General features: G+C 45.7%; 1 protein-coding gene across 1 annotated transcript in view; it reads left to right on the top strand.

Moving 5' to 3' along the window:
* The window catches only part of LOC139410543 (threonyl-tRNA synthetase 1), a 33,689-nt gene extending 32,228 nt beyond the window's left edge, over positions 1 to 1,461 (top strand). Inside the window, exon 18 of the mRNA XM_071155813.1 lies at positions 791 to 1,461. Coding sequence (XP_071011914.1) covers positions 791 to 939 — 149 coding nt within the window. The 3' untranslated portion in view covers positions 940 to 1,461. The remainder of the gene's footprint in view (positions 1 to 790) is intronic.
* The last annotated feature ends 20,754 nt before the right edge of the window (positions 1,462 to 22,215 follow it).

Here is a 22,215-nt window from a genome sequence, read left to right as displayed (position 1 = left end):
CTGTCCTGACATGACAGTGAATTCTGGCGGTGTAAAAGGCCCTTAGTTGACTCTAAATGTTGTATTATAAACCCATTTGAAGAGAAACAAGTCGACGTGTTTGATAAGAGTAAATACTCTCTCAGGGGCCCCAACATGGGTCCCGGACCCTCAACTAGTGACTGTCCTAAACAACCATCTAACAACACGTAGGCCTGTTAGAAGAACACATTTATTATGAAATTTACAGGCAAATCATTACGGAATCCTAGTCTCTCAGCCTGTCTTTGGTGCTAATGTAACGTTAGCAATGCTAGCTAGCTAAACACGCTGCATCTGAAAAGGTTTGTTCAGCGATAACTGACAAATACTGTCCAAGCAGCCATCCAACAACACTGGAGGCCTATTAAAATGTATGAAGTTATAGGCTGTTTAGAAAGTGCACAATGGCTGCCGGAGCTACAGCTTCGGCCGGTGATGGTGGGAGTGGTTTTGCCAGATGGAATCATGGGAGTTTGAGCCTTGAACAACATGTAAAAATGTTAAGCTGACTATGAATCTCGTTCTATAGGTTGACTGTCTATTTCCACATGTTATTAGACCACGACAACCAGAGCAACATGCAGCAGGGAGATCCAATACGATCTGAAAACTACACGTGTTAAATAGACAGCTGGAAATGACGGGCCATAATTGATTGTATTAGTCATCTCAGGGATTCTACTTGAAAGCGTAACAGAGAAGCATTTTACGGTTTTATCACTAAACAGTCAAGACATTAAATCATAATGAAATCCTCTTTTCTGTCCAGTTGTGGGAGAGAAGGAGAAGACCAGCGAGACGGTGAACGTGCGTACGCGTGACAACAAGGTGCACGGAGAGCGCAGCGTCAATGAGTGTATGGAGCGTCTCAAACAGCTGAAGGCCTCACGCAGCCGCAACGCGGAGGAGGAATTCTGATTCCTCTGACGGTCCTTCAGTGAACCGCATCTCAGAGGATTTAAACTTTTCACTGGTTCAACTTCAAACACAAAGTGCACAACTTCCGAGTCCTTAGAGGGAGCGCACTCGCTCAGTCTTTTACTTCACTTGACTACGCATCTGTCTGCATTTCTTAATAAATTGTTTTTTATTTTATTTTTTGCTTTTTGAGATCACATTCTAATTCGTTGAACGTTTTGATAAAACAAAGCATAAATCACAACTCTTTCAATGGAACCTCCAATGTCCTCTCTTGTAATATGTGAAACTCATGATACTGTCTGATCTGTTGTGGAAATGTTACAAGGGATGACCTCTACTTTTAAATTGATTTATACCACTTTGCCTCTTTCTCCTCGTTGGTTTACATTATAAAGGGAAACAAGAAAAAGACAGGTTTAATGCTGTCAACTGTAGGAATAACCGTTTTCATGACATCAAAGAATTGTAAATATGTAATACAATTTTGAAAACGTAAAAAATAAAATATTTCTTACATTAGTTTGGTTTTGTTATCCAATGTCCTATCAGCACCGGCACTGTCCAAAATGGCACCACTCTTGTAAAGATTGGTTGGTTTATTGATTTAGGAAAGGAAATGGAAGCTGTGTAGAAGCCCTGTGTTGATTGCTAGATGTCAATGTCGAACCAATGCAGTGATATACATTTTATTGGCTTGCTATGAGCTGCTTTTCCTGAACATGTCTGACATAGCTAGCTAGTTCTAGTGTCCATTAAATGTTACAGCCACAACATCATTATCATGTAGTCCTGCAGAGCAGTGAGGAGGAGAAATGCCTGCTTTGGGTGAGCTAGCTGGAACATCAACTAGCTAGCTGGAACATCAACTAGCTAGCTGGAACATCAGCTAGCTAGCTGGAACATCAGCTTGCTATTTGTACTGTAAACTACTTCCTGGCTCACTGTCCAGGAGTGACATTGGACTAGGCCATAGTGTCTCCCAACCTGTCTCAGTCCCCAGTATTTATTCTACAGTATCTTATGTGCCGGTGGGCTAGGGCCTTATCTGGACCTGTATTCACAAAGCGTCTTAGAGTAGGAGTGCCGATCTAGGATCAGTCTTTACTTTTACATAATGAATCAAATTATATTGACTTTTGGGACCTGACAGATTCCCCCCTTTTCTCTCTGTGTCTCCGCTCCCGGAAGAGCTGAGCCTTTCCGACACCTGGCCTCTGATTTCCCCCGTCAGTTCTACCTTGTCCCAGACTCCTGCTGTTGATCAGGACTGTCCTGATTAACGTGAGACAATAGTAATGCATTTGGAACAACAACAGCGAGTGTTGTGTTGGGGTTGTATATCCTTACGTTGCTAATGTGAACATTTAGCTGGTCCGGAGTGGACTACATTTGAATCTAAATGATTCACTAGGATGGCTTGTCTCTACCGCGCCTTGTCTCTACCGCGCCTTGTCTCTACCGCGGCTTGTCTCTACCACGGCTTGTCTCTACCACGGCTTCACCAAGTCATCCAATGTTTGCTTAACAATTGGACCATCTTCTAAACAATTTTTTTTCTGTTCTGTTTTTTATGCTGTGAGTAATTTAGCAGGACTATAGTATAATTTATTGGTTTTAAATGTTTCTTAAATATAGTTATTTGATGCATGCCCAATAGACTTCAATGTGCTTATCATATCCTTGGGATCTCTCATAGGCTGGTACGGTAGCATGTTATCTTATCAGACTAGGAGCCTAGAGAAGAAACTATTGGCCTTCCTAAAACAAATTAAATGTGCGGGTCACAGGACTTGAAACCGCTGTGTAACGGGCAACACGACTTCCTTCATGAGCAATGTTCCCACTAACATGCTGACCAGACCGGACACAACACACAGAGTAAAGAAGAGCTGCCACCCCCACCCCTTGGCTGCACCCTCTCTAATGTAGTGTACCCTGCGTGCACAACCCACGTGGAATTCCTGGTCTAACATGCTGACCAGATCGGACACGTCGCGAGCGTGGCAAAATACATTTAGAAACCCACGTTATTAAATTATTACACCCACACTGCTCGCGCGTGCCAACGACCGTCTGCGATGCCAAGATCTAAAATAGAAGTCCTTTCTATTTCTGACGCAGATCGCGCTGCAAGTCCTGCCTCTCTCATCTCCTCATTGGTTTATAGAAGCAGGTACCCACGTGCCATCTCCTCATTGGTTATACCCACGTGGGTGATTGAAAGACAAAACTGTTTTGCCGGTCGTCGTGGTAATACAATTAACATTTAGATGCGATCACCATATAAGTTAAACGATAAAAAAGCCTGGAAGGAGGAGAGATGACTAGAAACGATTCGGTTGGCCATTTTATGTGTGGATTAATTGTCGGAGTAGAGGTCCTTGTGCATTTCAGGTAAAATAACAACTCAATGTTTATATCCCAGGACAAATTAGCTATCAACAGCAAGCTAGCTAAATCGGACAAATTTAACGTTAGCTAGCAAATGCAAGCTAACTAGCTAAATTGCCATACATGTTTAATGATTTTCGACCTGTCCCCAAATTAATGTCATTGGTTCAGAGTTTGTTTTGATATTTGAACCTGCGTGTCGTGATCGCGTTTGGTGTGCGGGGGCTAAATAAACGTATGCACGATGGTGCACACGCGCAGCCGGTTTGGGTTCCGTGTAAGAAGAAGAGATTTAACTTCACTCAACCTTCTAGAGCAGTGGTCACCAACCGGTCGATCACGATCCACTGGTCCATCTCCAAGGCATTCCTAGTCGATCGCGATCCACTGGTCCATCTCCAAGGCATCCCTAGTCGAGCACGATCCACTGGTCCATCTCCAAGGCATCCCTAGTCGAGCACGATCCACTGGTCCATCTCCAAGGCATTCCTAGTCGAGCACGATCCACTGGTCCATCTCCAAGGCATCCCTAGTCGATCGCGATCCACTGGTCCATCTCCAAGGCATCCCTAGTCGAGCACGATCCACTGGTCCATCTCCAAGGCATCCCTAGTCGAGCACGATCCACTGGTCCATCTCCAAGGCATTCCTAGTCGATCATGATCCACTGGTCCATCTTCAAAGCATACTATCAAGAGCAGTGATACTAGACAGAGCAGTAATACTATCCAGAGTAGTGATACTATCCAGAACAGTGATACTAGTAGTGATACTATCCAGAGCAGTGATACTATCCAGAGTAGTGATACTATCCAGAGCAATGATACTAGTAGTGATACTATCCAGAGCAGTGATACTATCTAGAGTAGTGATTACTATCCAGAGCAGTGATACTATCCAGAGTAGTGATACTATCCAGAGCAGTGATACTATCCAGAGCAGTGATACTATCCAGAGCAGTGATACTAGTAGTGATACTATCAAGAGCAGTGATATTATCCAGAGCAGTGATACTATCCAGAGCAGTGATACTATCCAGAGTAGTGATACTAGCAGTGATACTATCCAGAGCAATGATACTAGTAGTGATACTATCCAAAGCAGTGATACTATCCAGAGTAGTGATACTAGCAGTGATACTATCCAGAGCAGTGATACTAGCAGTGATACTATCCAGAACAGTGATACTATCAGAGTAGTGATACTATCCAGAGTAGTGATACTATCAGAGTAGTGATACTATCCAGAGCAGTGATACTATCCAGAGCAGTGATACTATCCAGAGTAGTGATACTATCCAGAGCAGTGATACTATCCAGAGCAGTGATACTATCCAGAGTAGTGATACTATCCAGAGCAGTGATACTATCCAGAGCAGTGATACTATCCAGAGCAGTGATACTATCCAGAGTAGTGATACTATCCAGAGCAGTGATACTATCCAGAGCAGTGATACTAGTAGTGATACTATCCAGAGCAGTGATACTATCCAGAGCAGTGATACTATCCAGAGCAGTGATACTATCCAGAGCAGTGATACTATCAGAGCAGTGATACTATCCAGAGCAGTGATACAAGTAGTGATACTATCCAGAGTAGTGATACAAGTAGTGATACTATCCAGAGCAGTGATACTATCCAGAGCAGTGATACTATCCAGAGCAGTGATACAAGTAGTGATACTATCCAGAGTAGTGATACTAGCAGTGATACTATCCAGAGCAGTGATACTATCCAGAGTAGTGATACTATCCAGAGCAGTGATACAAGTAGTGATACTATCCAGGGCAGTGATACTATCCAGAGTAGTGATACTATCCAGAGCAGTGATACTATCCAGAGCAGTGATACTATCCAGAGCAGTGATACTATCCAGAGCAGTGATACTATCCAGAGCAGTGATACTATCCAGAGTAGTGATACTATCCAGAGCAGTGATACTATCCAGAGCAGTGATACTAGTAGTGATACTATCAAGAGCAGTGATACTATCCAGAGCAGTGATACTATCCAGAGCAGTGATACTATCCAGAGCAGTGATACTATCAGAGCAGTGATACTATCCAGAGCAGTGATACTATCCAGAGCAGTGATACTATCCAGAGTAGTGATACTAGCAGTGATACTATCCAGAGCAGTGATACTAGCAGTGATACTATCCAGAGCAGTGATACTATCCAGAGCAGTGATACTATCCAGAGTAGTGATACTATCCAGAGCAGTGATACTATCAGAGTAGTGATACTATCCAGAGCAGTGATACTATCCAGAGCAGTGATACTATCCAGAGCAGTGATACTATCCAGAGCAGTGATACTATCCAGAGCAGTGATACTATCCAGAGCAGTGATACTATCCAGAGCAGTGATACTATCCAGAGTAGTGATACTATCCAGAGCAGTGATACTATCCAGAGTAGTGATACTATCCAGAGCAGTGGTACTATCCAGAGCAGTGATACTATCCAGAGCAGTGATACAAGTAGTGATACTATCCAGAGCAGTGATACTATCCAGAGCAGTGATACTATCATAGTAGTGATACTATCCAGAACAGTGATACTATCCAGAGCAGTGATACTATCAGAGTACTGATACTAGCAGTGATACTATCCAGAGTAGTGATACTATCCAGAGCAATGATACTATCCAGAGTAGTGATACTATCCAGAGCAGTGATACTATCCAGAGCAGTGATACTAGCAGTGATTCTATCCAGAGCAGTGATTCTATCCAGAGCAGTGATACTATCATAGTAGTGATACTATCCAGAACAGTGATACTATCCAGAGCAGTGATACTATCAGAGTAGTGATACTAGCAGTGATACTATCCAGAGTAGTGATACTATCCAGAGCAATGATACTATCCAGAGTAGTGATACTATCCAGAGCAGTGATACTATCCAGAGCAGTGATACTAGTAGTGATACTATCCAGAGTAGTGATACTATCCAGAGCAGTGATACTATCCAGAGCAGTGATACTATCCAGAGCAGTGATACTATCCAGAGCAGTGATACTATCCAGCGCAGTGATACTATCCAGAGTAGTGATACTATCCAGAGCAGTGATACTATCCAGCGCAGTGATACTATCCAGAGTAGTGATACTAGTAGCGATACTATCCAGAGCAGTGATACTATCCAGAGCAGTGATACTATCCAGAGTAGTGATACTAGCAGTGATACTATCCAGAGCAGTGATACAAGTAGTGATACTATCCAGAGAAGTGATACTAGCAGTGATACTATCCAGAGCAGTGATACTATCCAGAGTAGTGATACTATCCAGAGCAGTGATACTATCCAGAGTAGTGATACTAGTAGCGATACTATCCAGAGCAGTGATACTATCCAGAGTAGTGATACTAGCAGTGATACTATCCAGAGCAGTGATACTATCCAGAGCAGTGATACAAGTAGTGATACTATCCAGAGCAGTGATACTAGCAGTGATACTATCCAGAGCAGTGATACTATCCAGAGTAGTGATACTATCCAGGGCAGTGATACAAGTAGTGATACTATCCAGAGCAGTGATACAAGTAGTGATACTATCCAGAGCAGTGATACAAGTAGTGATACTATCCAGAGCAGTGATACTATCCAGAGCAGTGATACTATCCAGAGTAGTGATACTATCCAGAGCAGTGATACTATCCAGAGCAGTGATACTATCCAGAGTAGTGATACTAGCAGTGATACTATCCAGAGCAGTGATACTAGCAGTGATACTATCCAGAGCAGTGATACTATCCAGAGCAGTGATACTATCCAGAGCAGTGATACTATCCAGAGCAGTGATACTATCCAGAGTAGTGATACTATCCAGAGTAGTGATACTATCCAGAGCAGTGATACTATCCAGAGCAGTGATACTATCCAGAGCAGTGATACTATCCAGAGTAGTGATACTATCCAGAGCAGTGATACTATCCAGAGTAGTGATACTAGTAGCGATACTATCCAGAGCAGTGATACTATCCAGAGCAGTGATACTATCCAGAGTAGTGATACTAGCAGTGATACTATCCAGAGCAGTGATACTATCCAGAGCAGTGATACAAGTAGTGATACTATCCAGAGCAGTGATACTAGCAGTGATACTATCCAGAGCAGTGATACTATCCAGAGTAGTGATACTATCCAGAGCAGTGATACAAGTAGTGATACTATCCAGGGCAGTGATACTATCCAGAGTAGTGATACTATCCAGAGTAGTGATACTATCCAGAGCAGTGATACTACCCAGAGCAGTGATACTATCCAGAGTAGTGATACTATCCAGAGCAGTGATACTATCCAGAGCAGTGATACAAGTAGTGATACTATCCAGGGCAGTGATACTATCCAGAGTAGTGATACTATCCAGAGTAGTGATACTATCCAGAGCAGTGATACTATCCAGAGTAGTGATACTATCCAGAGCAGTGATACTATCCAGAGTAGTGATACTAGCAGTGATACTATCCAGAGCAATGATACTATCCAGAGCAGTGATACAAGTAGTGATACTATCCAGAGCAGTGATACTATCCAGAGTAGTGATACTAGCAGTGATACTATCCAGAGCAGTGATACTATACAGAGTAGTGATACTAGCAGTGATACTATCCAGAGCAGTGATACTAGCAGTGATACTATCCAGAGCAGTGATACTATCCAGAGTAGTGATACTATCCAGAGCAGTGATACAAGTACTGATACTATCCAGAGCAGTGATACTATCCAGAGCAGTGATACTATCAGAGTAGTGATACTATCCAGAGCAGTGATACTATCAGAGTAGTGATACTATCCAGAGCAGTGATACTATCCAGAGCAGTGATACAATCCAGAGCAGTGATACTATCCAGAGCAGTGATACTATCCAGAGCAGTGATACTAGCAGTGATACAATCCAGAGCAGTGATACTATCCAGAGTAGTGATACTATCCAGAGTAGTGATACTATCAGAGTAGTGATACTATCAGAGTAGTGATACTATCAGAGTAGTGATACTATCCAGAGCAGTGATACTATCAGAGTAGTGATACTATCAGAGTAGTGATACTATCCAGAGCAGTGATACTAGTAGTGATACTATCCAGAGCAGTGATACTAGCAGTGATACTATTAGAGTAGTGATACTATCAGAGTAGTGATACTATCAGAGTAGTCATACTATCCAGAGCAGTGATACTAGCAGTGATACTATCCAGAGCAGTGATACTAGCAGTGATACTATCCAGGGCAGTGATACTATCCAGAGTAGTGATACTATCCAGAGTAGTGATACTATCCAGAGTAGTGATACTATCCAGAGCAGTGATACTATCAGAGTAGTGATACTATCCAGAGTAGTGATACTATCCAGAGTAGTGATACTATCCAGAGCAGTGATACTATCCAGAGCAGTGATACTATCCAGAGTAGTGATACTATCCAGAGCAGTGATACTATCCAGAGTAGTGATACTATCCAGAGTAGTGATACTATCCAGAGTAGTGATACTATCCAGAGTAGTGATACTATCCAGAGCAGTGATACTATCCAGAGCAGTGATACTATCCAGAGTAGTGATACTATCCAGAGCAGTGATACTATCCAGAGCAGTGATACTATCCAGAGCAGTGATACTATCCAGAGCAGTGATACTATCCAGAGTAGTGATACTATCCAGAGTAGTGATACTATCCAGAGCAGTGATACTATCCAGAGCAGTGATACTATCCAGAGCAGTGATACTAGCAGTGATACTATCCAGAGCAGTGATACTATCCAGAGCAGTGATACTAGCAGTGATACTATCCAGAGCAGTGATACTATCCAGAGCAGTGATACTAGGGTCAGGGTCAGGCAGAGGTCAGTAATCCAGAGCAGAGTCTGAAAGGTAGAGAACGGCAGGCAGGCTCAGGGTCAGGGCAGGTCGAATGGTCAAAAACCAGGAAAGCTAGAAAACAGGAACTAGAGACAGACAATGAGCACGGGAAAAACCGCTGGTAGGCTTGACAAAGTAAAATGAACTGGCAACAGACAACCAGAGAACACGGGTATAAATACACTGGGGATAATGAGGAAGATGGGCGACACCTGGAAGGGGTGGAGACAAGCACAAAGGCAGGTGAAACAGATCACGGCGTGACAAAACACTGTTATTGGCCATGCAGCGTATTATATTACCTGTTAATGTTTACTACTGAACTTACTCAGCCATGACAAAGGGGACAAATACTTTTTAAGTCTAGACATTTCAGTTTACATTTTTTATTAATTAGTAAAAAATTCTAGAAACGTCATTCCACTTTGACATTATGGGCTATTGTGTGTAGGCCAGTGACACAAAATCTCTGTTTTATCCGTTTTAAATTCAGGCTGTAACACAACAAAAAGTGGAGAAAGTCAAGCGCATGCCCTAAAGATATCCTTTATTGGAACAGTGATTAGGGCGTTTGAGGTTTGTGACCTGCTAAGGGATGTTTCATTGTGTTTTTACTCTGAATAAAGAACTAGTATCGGGCGGTGGGAACTTCATCTAAGTGGCTCTTGACAAGAGTGTCTGTTAAATGACTCAAATGAGAGATTCCCAAGATTACAGTGTACCAGTAATATCTAACAATGCAACTTAATACAAATTTAACCAGGTCTAAACTTCAGTGAGATACAGGAAACTGAGTTCGTAGTATCCTGTTAACAGGTCAATCAGGAAGAGACAGAGAAAAACAACTTGTCCTGTTTAGGATCCTCTCCTAGAGATGACTAGAGACAGAGAGGAACAACCTGAATGATGACTTTTCCTTCCACTATTCCTCTCTCCTCTCCTCACGTCTAGAGTTGTCATGTCTCTCCTCACGTCTAGAGTTGTCATGTCTCTCCTCTCCTCATGTCTAGAGTTGTCATGTCTCTCCTCACGTCTAGAGTTGTCATGTCTCTCCTCACGTCTAGAGTTGTCATGTCTCTCCTCTCCTCACATCTAGAGTTGTCATCTCTCTCCTCACGTCTAGAGTTGTCATGTCTCTCCTCTCCTCACGTCTAGAGTTGTCATGTCTCTCCTCTCCTCACGTCTAGAGTTGTCATGTCTCTCCTCTCCTCACGTCTAGAGTTGTCATGTCTCTCCTCTCCTCACGTCTAGAGTTGTCATGTCTCTCCTCTCCTCACGTCTAGAGTTGTCATGTCTCTCCTCGCATCTACAGTGCCTTGCGAAAGTATTCGGCCCCCTTGAACTTTGCAACCTTTTGCCACACGCAAATTTGCTCACGCCCAATTTTTCAGTTTTTGATTTGTTAAAAAAGTTTGAAATATACAAAAATGTCGTTCCACTTCATGATTGTGTCCCACTTGTTGTTGATTCTTCACAAAAAAATACAGTTTTATATCTTTATGTTTGAAGCCTGAAATGTGGCAAAAGGTCGCAAAGTTCAAGGGGGCCGAATACTTTCGCAAGGCACTGTATATATGAGATGGAGGATGAGGAGGAATAGAAGTAGGATGCGGAAGAGAAGTAGAAGTGTCTGAATATTTGTGTGTATGAGAGTGTACATGTGTGCTTGCCTGTGTGCCACCTCACAGTTATGCTACACGGTGATGTCCTCCTTACTCTGGACAGGGCAGTGCATCAGGGGACTCAGGTTGGCCTCCCTCCTGACACAGATCCTCTTCCACATTCATGCAGGATACCTCACAACCAGAGGCCAACTATGTGATGCACTTTCGGCATGCCTGCTAGGGGCTCTGTGTCTGTTCGGTCATACCCCCTTAAGGACTCACCTGCCCTCTCCTGTTACAACATGAGGCAGAGAGTATGATGGGTAAACCACAGAGGCAGACCTAGACATGTTACCACCATAAAGAATAAACTAAACTCGACACCTAGGAAGCGGGAACCTAGTGTGCAGTTCTCAGAACAGCACTCCCCTGGTCATACGTGTGTGCTAAACAAACCTAAACAACAACATTGTTTTTTCCCCCCTCGCTCTGTCCATGCAGCACATGTTGAGATTATTAAGATACTTCTGTCCTGACTGAGCCGGCTAGAGGAATGTCCGCTGTGAGGCCCTGGCATTACCAATGAGGCCAGTGGGAGAGGCCTGCGGTAGGTGACAACAGCAGCTGCCGCCCATGACTGATCACTGTGTGTGTGTGTGTGTGTGTGTGTGTGTGTGTGTGTGTGTGTGTGTGTGTGTGTGTGTGTGTGTGTGTGTGTGTGTGTGTGTGTGTGGAGTTTCGGAGGGAGGGTAGTTGGGGAGGTCACAGATAGTCGAGGAGAGGTAGAAAGATTGAGATGGGGGGTTAGAGTTAGGGAGGGAGGTTGGGGGTTAGAGTTAGGGAGGGAGGTTGGGGGTTAGAGTTTGGGAGGGAGGGAGGTTGGGGGTTAGAGTTTGGGAGGGAGGGAGGTTGGGGGGTTAGAGTTAGGGAGGGAGGGAGGTTGGGGGGTTAGAGTTAGGAAGGTTAGAGTTAGGGAGGGGGGTTAGAGTTAGGGAGGGAGGTTGGGGGGTTAGTGTTAGGGAGGGAGGGGGTTAGAGTTAGGGAGGGAGGTTGGGGGGTTAGTGTTAGGGAGGGAGGGGGTTAGAGTTAGGGAGGGAGGGAGGCTGGGGGTTAGAGTTCAGGGAGGGAGGATGGGGGTTAGACTTAGTGATGGAGTTTGGGGTTTAGAGTTAGGGAGGGAGGTTGGGGGGTTAGAGTTACGGCGGGGGAGGGCCTCATAGCCATCCCGGAAGGGAGAGTAACAATGGTTGAGAGTTTTTGAAGAGTGAGTACTACAGGTAATGTGTTGATAAAACTTTGGTAGCATTTTCCTCATGTCCTGTTCAAGTCCCCACCCACCGTGAATACAGTCCCTGGTTCGAATTCAGGCTGAATCACATCCAGCTGTGATTGGGAGTCCCATAGGGCGGCACACAATTGTCCCAGCATCGTCTGGGTTTGGCTGGGGTAGGCCGTCATTGTAAATAAGAATTTGTTCTTACTGACTTGCCTAATTAAATAAAGGTAACATATATATATATATATTTATAGATATAGATATATACAATATAAATATATATATATATATTTATAGATATAGATATATACAGTATATATATTTTTTTTTTATATATATTTTTTTTTTTAAAGCGGCCTCAGGATATGTGGTTTGCAGAAAGTCCAGTGTAGGTAATATAGGTAATACTGTCGGCCTTTGATTGTGAGATGTTCTAGGTCGGGTGAACAAAAAGACTTGAGTTCCTGTACGTTATTACAATCACACCATGAGTAGTTAATCATGAAACATACACCACCACCTTTCTTCTTCCCAGAGAGTTCTTTATTCCTGTCTGCCCGATGTACTGAGAACCCAGCTGGCTGTTTGGACAGGGACAGTATATCCGGAGAGAGCCATGATTCCATGAAAGAGAGTATGTTACAGTCCCTGATGTCTATCTGGAAGAAGATCCTCGCCCTGAGCTTGACTACTTTATTATAAAGCGACTGAACATTAGCGAGTAATATACTCGGAAGTAGTGGATGGTGTGCACGCCTCCTGAGGCGGACTAGAGGTCCACTCCGAATACCTCTTCTCCAGCTGCGGGATCCTGGAGCAGACTCTGGGATAAGTTAAATTGCCTTGGGGGCTACCAACAAAGGATCCAATTCGGGAAAGTCATATTTCTGGTCAGAATGCTGGTGAGTTACCGCTGCTCTGATAGCCAAAACTTCCGTGTGTATGTAATAACACCTAAAAAATGTTTTGGGCTAATAATTTTAGAAATAACACAAAAACTTTAAAAAAATACTGTAAAGTTGGTTAGGCGCTAAAAGCAGAGCTGCCATGTCTGTCGGCTCCATCTTCTCCAGAAAGTATGTTACTGTTTATCTACAGTAGAGTAGCTCCACTATATTACTCAATCAAACAATCAATCAAATGTATTTTTTGAGCCCTTTTAGATCCACAGGTGTTACAACGTGCTATACAGAAACCCAGCCTAAAACCAAAAACATCAAGCAATGGAGATGTAGAAACCTGGTGGCTAGAAAAAACTCCCTAGGAAGAAACCTAGAGAGGAACCAGGCTCTGAGGGGTGGCCAGTCCTCTTCTGGCTGTGCCGGGTGGAGATTATAAGAGTACATGGCCATTAAGGCCAGATTGTTCTTCAAGATGTTCAAAATGACTTTATCAGCTATGAAGGTAAGACCCAAATGCAAACAATGTTGAATAAACAATGGTTTTATAATCCAACAGGGGCAGGCAATAGAGAAGTCAGGCAGAGGTCAATAAACCAGAGGTGGGACAACGGTACTGGACGGCAGGCAGGGTCAGGGTCAGGCAGAGGGGTCAGGCAGGCGGGCTCGGAGACAGGACAGGCAAGGGTCAAAACCAGGAGGGGGAGAAAAGAGAGACTGGAAAAAGCAGGAGCTGAGACACAAAATGTTTGTTAACTTGAACAAAGAAGACGAACTGGTAACAGACAGAGAACACAGGTATAAATACCCAGGAGATAATGGGGAAGATGGGGGACACCTGGAGGTGGGTGGAGACAATCACAAAGACAGGTGAAACAGATCAGGGTGTGACATGACTGTTTCTCTACAGCTCCAGTAGATTACTGACTGTTTCTCTACAGCTCCAGTACATTACTGACTGTTTCTCTACAGCTCCAGTACATGACTGACTGACTTTCTCTACAGCTCCAGTATATTACTGACTGTTTCTCTACAGCTCCAGTACATGACTGACTGTTTCTCTACAGCTCCAGTATATTACTGACTGTTTCTCTACAACTCCAGTAGATTACTGACTGTTTCTCTACAGCTCCAGTACATTACTGACTGTTTCTCTACAGCTCCAGTAGATTACTGACTGTTTATCTACAGCTCCAGTACATTACTGACTGTTTCTCTACAGCTCCAGTAGATTACTGACTGTTTCTCTACAGCTCCAGTACATTACTGACTGTTTCTCTACAGCTCCAGTACATTACTGACTGTTTCTCTACAACTCCAGTAGATTACTGACTGTTTCTCTACAGCTCCAGTACATTACTGAATGTTTCTCTACAGCTCCAGTACATTACTGACTGTTTCTCTACAACTCCAGTATATTACTGACTGTTTCTCTACATCTCCAGTATATTACTGACTGTTTCTCTACATCTCCAGTATATTACTGACTGTTTCTCTACATCTCCAGTACATTACTGACTGTTTCTCTACAGCTCCAGTACATTACCGACTGTTTCTCTAAAGCTCCAGTACATTACTGACTGTTTCTCTACAGCTCCAGTACATTACTGACTGTTTCTCTACAGCTCCAGTACATTACTGACTGTTCCTCTACAGCTCCAGTATATTACTGACTGTTTCTCTACAACAGAGAGTAGCTCCAGTATATTAATGAGCCTACAAAACAGACTGATAGTTTATAGTGAACTCAGACAGACAGGTCAGGGCTCTGATTGTCAGCAGACACACACAAACACACACATAAGAATGCAGGCAGGTAGGTACTCACACGAACAAACAAACATACACATGCATGCGCACACACCAGACAACCCCGTCACACCAGACAACCCCGTCACACCAGACAACCTAGTCACACCAGACAACCCAGACACACCAGACAACCCAGTCACACCAGACAACCCAGTCACACCAGACAATCCAGTCACACCAGACAATCCAGTCACACCAGACAACCCAGTCACACCAGATAATCCAGTCACACCAGACAACCCAGTCACACCAGACAACCCAGTCACACCAGACAACCCAGTCAACCCAGTCACACCAGACAACCCAGTCACACCAGACAACCCCATCACACCAGACAACCCCATCACACCAGACAACCAAGTCACACCAGACAACCCAGTCACACCAGATAATCCAGTCACCCCAGACACACCAGACAACCCAGTCACACCAGACAACCCAGTCACACCAGACAACCCAGTCACACCAGACAACTCCGTCACACCAGACAACCCAGTCACACCAGACAACCCAGTCACACCAGACAACCCTGTCACACAAGATAATCCAGTCACACCAGATAATCCAGTCACACCAGACAACCCAGTCACACCAGACAACCCAGTCACACCAGACAACCCAGTCACACCAGATAATCCAGTCACACCAGATACTCCAGTCACACCAGACAACCCAGTCACACCAGACACACCAGACAACCCAGTCACACCAGACAACCCAGTCACACCAGACAACCCCGTCACACCAGACAACCAAGTCACACCAGACAACCCAGTCACACCAGACAACCCAGTCACACCAGATAATCCAGTCACCCCAGACACACCAGTCACCCCAGACACACCAGTCACCCCAGTCACACCAGACAACCCAGTCACACCAGACAACCCAGTCACACCAGACAACCCAGTCACACCAGATAATCCAGTCACACCAGATAATCCAGTCACCCCAGACACACCAGACAACCCAGTCACACCAGACAACCCAGTCACACCAGACAACCCAGTCACACCAGACAACCCAGTCACACCAGACAACTCCGTCACACCAGACAACCCAGTCACACCAGACAACTCCGTCACACCAGACAACCCAGTCACACCAGACAACCCTGTCAAACCAGACAACCCAGTCACACCAGATAATCCAGTCACACCAGATAATCCAGTCACACCAGACAACCCAGTCACACCAGACAATCCAGTCACACCAGATAATCCAGTCACACCAGATAATCCAGTCACACCAGACAACCCAGTCACACCAGACACACCAGACAACCCAGTCACACCAGACAACCCAGTCACACCAGACAACCCCGTCACACCAGACAACCAAGTCACACCAGACAACCCAGTCACACCAGACAACCCAGTCACACCAGATAATCCAGTCACACCAGTCACCCCAGACACACCAGTCACCCCAGTCACACCAGACAACCCAGTCACACCAGACAACCCAGTCACACCAGACAACCCAGTCACACCAGACAACCCAGTCACACCAGATAATCCAGTCACACCAGACAACCCAGTCACACCAGATAATCCAGTCACACCAGATAATCCAGTCACACCAGATAATCCAGTCACACCAGACAATCCAGTCACACCAGATAATCCAGTCACACCAGACAACCCAGTCACACCAGACAATCCAGTCACACCAGACAATCCAGTCACACCAGACATTCCAGTCACACCAGATAATCCAGTCACACCAGATAATCCAGTCACACCAGACAACCCAGTCACACCAGACACACCAGACAACCCAGTCACACCAGACAACCCAGTCACACCAGACAACCCCGTCACACCAGACAACCAAGTCACACCAGACAACCCAGTCACACCAGACAACCCAGTCACACCAGATAATCCAGTCACCCCAGACACACCAGTCACCCCAGACACACCAGTCACCCCAGTCACACCAGACAACCCAGTCACACCAGACAACCCAGTCACACCAGACAACCCAGTCACACCAGATAATCCAGTCACACCAGATAATCCAGTCACCCCAGACACACCAGACAACCCAGTCACACCAGACAACCCAGTCACACCAGACAACCCAGTCACACCAGACAACCCAGTCACACCAGACAACTCCGTCACACCAGACAACCCAGTCACACCAGACAACTCCGTCACACCAGACAACCCAGTCACACCAGACAACCCTGTCAAACCAGACAACCCAGTCACACCAGATAATCCAGTCACACCAGATAATCCAGTCACACCAGACAACCCAGTCACACCAGACAATCCAGTCACACCAGATAATCCAGTCACACCAGATAATCCAGTCACACCAGACAACCCAGTCACACCAGACACACCAGACAACCCAGTCACACCAGACAACCCAGTCACACCAGACAACCCCGTCACACCAGACAACCAAGTCACACCAGACAACCCAGTCACACCAGACAACCCAGTCACACCAGATAATCCAGTCACACCAGTCACCCCAGACACACCAGTCACCCCAGTCACACCAGACAACCCAGTCACACCAGACAACCCAGTCACACCAGACAACCCAGTCACACCAGACAACCCAGTCACACCAGACAACCCAGTCACACCAGATAATCCAGTCACACCAGACAACCCAGTCACACCAGATAATCCAGTCACACCAGATAATCCAGTCACACCAGATAATCCAGTCACACCAGACAATCCAGTCACACCAGATAATCCAGTCACACCAGACAACCCAGTCACACCAGACAATCCAGTCACACCAGACAATCCAGTCACACCAGACATTCCAGTCACACCAGATAATCCAGTCACACCAGATAATCCAGTCACACCAGACAACCCAGTCACACCAGATAATCCAGTCACACCAGACAACCCAGTCACACCAGATAATCCAGTCACACCAGATAATCCAGTCACACCAGACAACCCAGTCACACCAGACAACCCAGTCATACCAGATAATCCAGTCACACCAGACAACCCAGTCACACCAGATAATCCAGTCACACCAGACAATCCAGTCACACCAGACAATCCAGTCACACCAGATAATCCAGTCACACCAGACAACCCAGTCACACCAGATAATCCAGTCACACCAGACAATCCAGTCACACCAGACAATCCAGTCACACCAGACATTCCAGTCACACCAGATAATCCAGTCACACCAGATAATCCAGTCACACCAGACAACCCAGTCACACCAGACAACCCAGTCACACCAGACAATCCAGTCACACCAGACAACCCAGTCACACCAGACAACCCAGTCACACCAGACAACCCAGTCACACCAGATAATCCAGTCACACCAGACAACCCAGTCACACCAGACAACCCAGTCACACCAGACAACCCAGTCACACCAGATAATCCAGTCACCCCAGACACACCAGACAACCCTGTCACACCAGACAACCCAGTCACACCAGACAATCCAGTCACACCAGACAACCCAGTCACACCAGACAACCCAGTCACACCAGATAATCCAGTCACACCAGACAACCCAGTCACACCACATAATCCAGTCACACCAGACAACCCAGTCACACCAGACAACCCAGTCACACCAGATAATCCAGTCACACCAGACAACCCAGTCACACCAGATAATCCAGTCACACCAGATAACCCAGTCACACCAGATAACCCAGTCACACCAGACAACCCAGTCACACCAGACAACCCAGTCACACCAGACAACCCATTCACACCAGACAATCCAGTCACACCAGACAATCCAGTCACACCAGACAATCCAGTCACACCAGATAATCCAGTCACACCAGATAATCCAGTCACACCAGATAATCCAGTCACTAGGGTTGTTACGCTGACCGTATTACAGCCACACTGTTACTGCTGTTAGTGGCCAGGACTCCATGTAGAGCCTTCCACTGGAGGTCTCTCCGCCCCACATACCCCCTGCCTTCACTCCTGTTAGGTTCCTAATGTTCCGCACCTTAATGCAGAGGGCTTTTACCTTCCACCATCTTAAACTTCCCCAGGCTCGGATTGTTAAAATCTAACTGGTGTTAACCCCGGTGTCCTGGCTAAATTCCCAATCTGCCCTCAAACCATCACGGTCACCTAATAATCCCCAGTTTACAATTGGCTCATTCATCCCCCTCCTCTCCCCTGTAACTATTCCCCAGGTCGTTTCTGTAAATGAGAACGTGTTCTCAGTCAATTTACCTGGTAAAATAACGGATAAACAAACAAAATATATAATTCCTCCAGACCCCCTTGCCAGTCCCTATTGTCTGCCATCACCTGCAGTGGCGGAAATATTGGTGCCCCCTCCCTCTTTGGCCGCTCAAACACCCCCTTACCGGCTCAGACAGTGCCTCCTGGACCTTCCCCAGAAATATATCTAGTCCTGTTTGTTGTGCTAGGACTTCCAGGGTTTTCCACCCCTCCTCCCCCCACAGCCGCAGGTCACCCAGCCTTAGTAAACCCTGTGCATCAGTCTCCTCTGCAGGGTGGCAGACTGAACCGATCTCAAAAGGATGGCTGGGTTGTGGAAGATAGGCTCCTCCCACACCTCCTTCTCGTGTAGGTCTTAACAGCTGCCAGGCCCTCAGCACCACAGAGTCAACATCTGAGAGACCTGCTGTATTCAGCTTCTCCAGCCTTATGAGGAACAGCCACCGGTCCAACCCTAGTCCACCAGCTCTTCCTGCCGACATCAGTATGGCCCAGCAGTCTTTCTGCCGCCGTTAGTCATGCTGCCACCCTGCTCTCTATGTCCCGACCAGAAAAAATCCACCAGCTTGCATAGATGGTCTGTGAGCAGACCCGCAAGGGGGTTGAGGACTGCCAGTTTATGCCACAGGGAGGATGACAAAGCTCCCTCGTACACCTTCAGACTAATCTCTAGTGCCTGCATATCCTGCCAATACCTGACCATCATAGAAATGTCATCTGCATACGCCGACACTGCTATGCCTGTCAACACACCCATGCCTGTCCAGCGCACTCCCTGCAGTCTCCTGCGTAGCAGGCCCAAAAAAGGTTCAATGGCTAGTGTATATAACTGCTCCGATAGAGGGCATCCTTGTCTAATGCCCCGTCTCATCCAGACTGGCCTACTGAGCCCCTCTCCCACCTTGACCATACATGACGCCCCAGCTTACACATCTTCACACAGGCCACAAGCCTTACCCCAAACCCAAACACAGACATCACATTAAACAGATTCTCATAGTCCACTCTATCAAAAGCCTTCTCTTGGTCTAAAGAGACCAGTCCACAGTTCACATTAGAAACTCTCGACAAGTCCAACATGTCCCTGATTAAGAACAAGAACAAGTCCGTGATTGAGAGTACCGGTACACAATATGCCTGGTCGTTGTCTACTATAGAGTCCAGATGGGACTTCAGTCAGTTAACGATGACCTTGGCAAATATCCTGTAGTCCGCAGCAGAGTAATGCCACAGGCCTCCAGTTCTTAAGTAAACACAAGTCCCCTTTCTTGGGCAGGAGAGTCAACTCTCCTACCCCGACGCACTCACGCAACACGCAAAAGTCCAGTCCAATTATTCCCCAGAATTTTTTATACAACTCCACAGTCAATTCCCGCATCTCCTGCACCACAGAACTGGGTGTGTTTTATAACAACAGAACTGGGTGTGTGTTATAACAACAGAACTGGGTGTGTTTTATAACAACAGAACTGGGTGTGTTTTATAACAACAGAACTAGGTGTGTTTTATAACAACAGAACTGGGTGTGTGTTATAACAGAACTGGGTGTGTTTTATAACAACAGAACTAGGTGTGTTTTATAACAACAGAACTGGGTGTGTTTTTTTTATTTTTTTGAATTTTACCCCTTTTTCTCCCCAATTTCGTAGTATCCAATTGTTGTAGTAGCTACTATCTTGTCTCATCGCTACAACTCCCGTACGGGCTCGGGAGAGACGAAGGTTGAAAGTCATGCGTCCTCCGATACACAACCAACCAAGCCGCTGCTTCTTTAACACAGCGCACATCCAACCCGGAAGCCAGCCGCACCAATGCGCCAGAGGAAACACCGTGCACCTGGCCACCTTGGCTAGCGTACACTGCGCCCAGCCCGCCACAGGAGTCGCTGGTGCGCGATGAGACAAGGACACCCCTACCGACAAAGCCCTCCCTAACCCGGGCGACGCTAGGCCAATTGTGCGTCGCCCCACGGACCTCCCGGTCGCGGCCGGTTACGACAGAGCCTGGGCGCGAACTCAGGACTCTGATGGCACAGCTGGCGCTGCAGTACAGCGCCCTTAACCACTGCGCCACCCGGGAGGCCTGAACTGGGTGTGTTTTATAACAACAGAACTGGGTGTGTTTTATAACAACAGAACTGGGTGTGTTTTATAACAACAGAACTAGGTGTGTTTTATAACAACAGAACTGGGTGTGTTTTATAACAACAGAACTAGGTGTGTTTTATAACAACAGAACTGGGTGTGTGTTATAACAGAACTGGGTGTGTTTTATAACAACAGAACTGGGTGTGTGTTATAACAACAGAACTGGGTGTGTTTTATAACAACAGAACTGGGTGTGTTTTATAACAACAGAACTAGGTGTGTTTTATAACAACAGAACTGGGTGTGTGTTATAACAGAACTGGGTGTGTTTTATAACAACAGAACTGGGTGTGTTTTATAACAACAGAACTGGGTGTGTTTTATAACAACAGAACTAGGTGTGTTTTATAACAACAGAACTGGGTGTGTATATTGTGTGTCTGTATGTACACAGTATTTATACAAGCAGTGGTTTTCCTTGTCCAGACCCCTCACACTGTGGAGTGTTGAAGATGTAATTGGGATATCTCTGGCATGCCCTCGTGCCTTCGAGACCCTGTTGTGGTCATATGATGTGTTTGTGTTTTCCCTTACCACTGAGCTCCGAGCCAGCTGAATGTCTTGTTATGGTAGAGGTCAGAAGTCATGGCACACTCTGAAAGGTCACCTTTCATCATGTTTATCAGACCTAGATCAGTGTTATTGTGTAGTTCCTAGTTGGATAGGAGAGGAGCTTGTTGTTTATCAGACCTAGATCAGTGTTATTGTGTAGTTCCTATGAAAGTAACTGCTACTTTATCTGGACCCTGTCTCTGCTTTATGCAGACTTAGCTTTGTCTCTATTTCCTCCTATCCTTCTCTCTCTGATTGCCAGGGTGAACCTTTCCTGTTCCCCAGGGTGGACCGTTGGCGGAGCAAGCTAATCTTTAGCACACTTCACAAAACACAGACAAGTCAGCCCGGTCTCACGGATGTCTCTCAATACTTCAGGTTAGTTTGGCTTTAGGGTGATATTATTGATACTGTGTCTCACTACTGGCAGGCTGCTCTCTAGAGAATAAAGTGAGCCTAAATAAGGAGAAAGGAAACTGCATGAGACAAACAGCTGTCAGAGTTC

This window comes from Oncorhynchus clarkii, chromosome 6 (genome assembly GCF_045791955.1).
Source record: "Oncorhynchus clarkii lewisi isolate Uvic-CL-2024 chromosome 6, UVic_Ocla_1.0, whole genome shotgun sequence".
Classification (NCBI taxonomy): Eukaryota; Metazoa; Chordata; class Actinopteri; order Salmoniformes; family Salmonidae; genus Oncorhynchus; species Oncorhynchus clarkii.
Note: the sequence above shows the minus strand (reverse complement) of the source record. Positions and strands in the feature narration are given on the sequence as shown.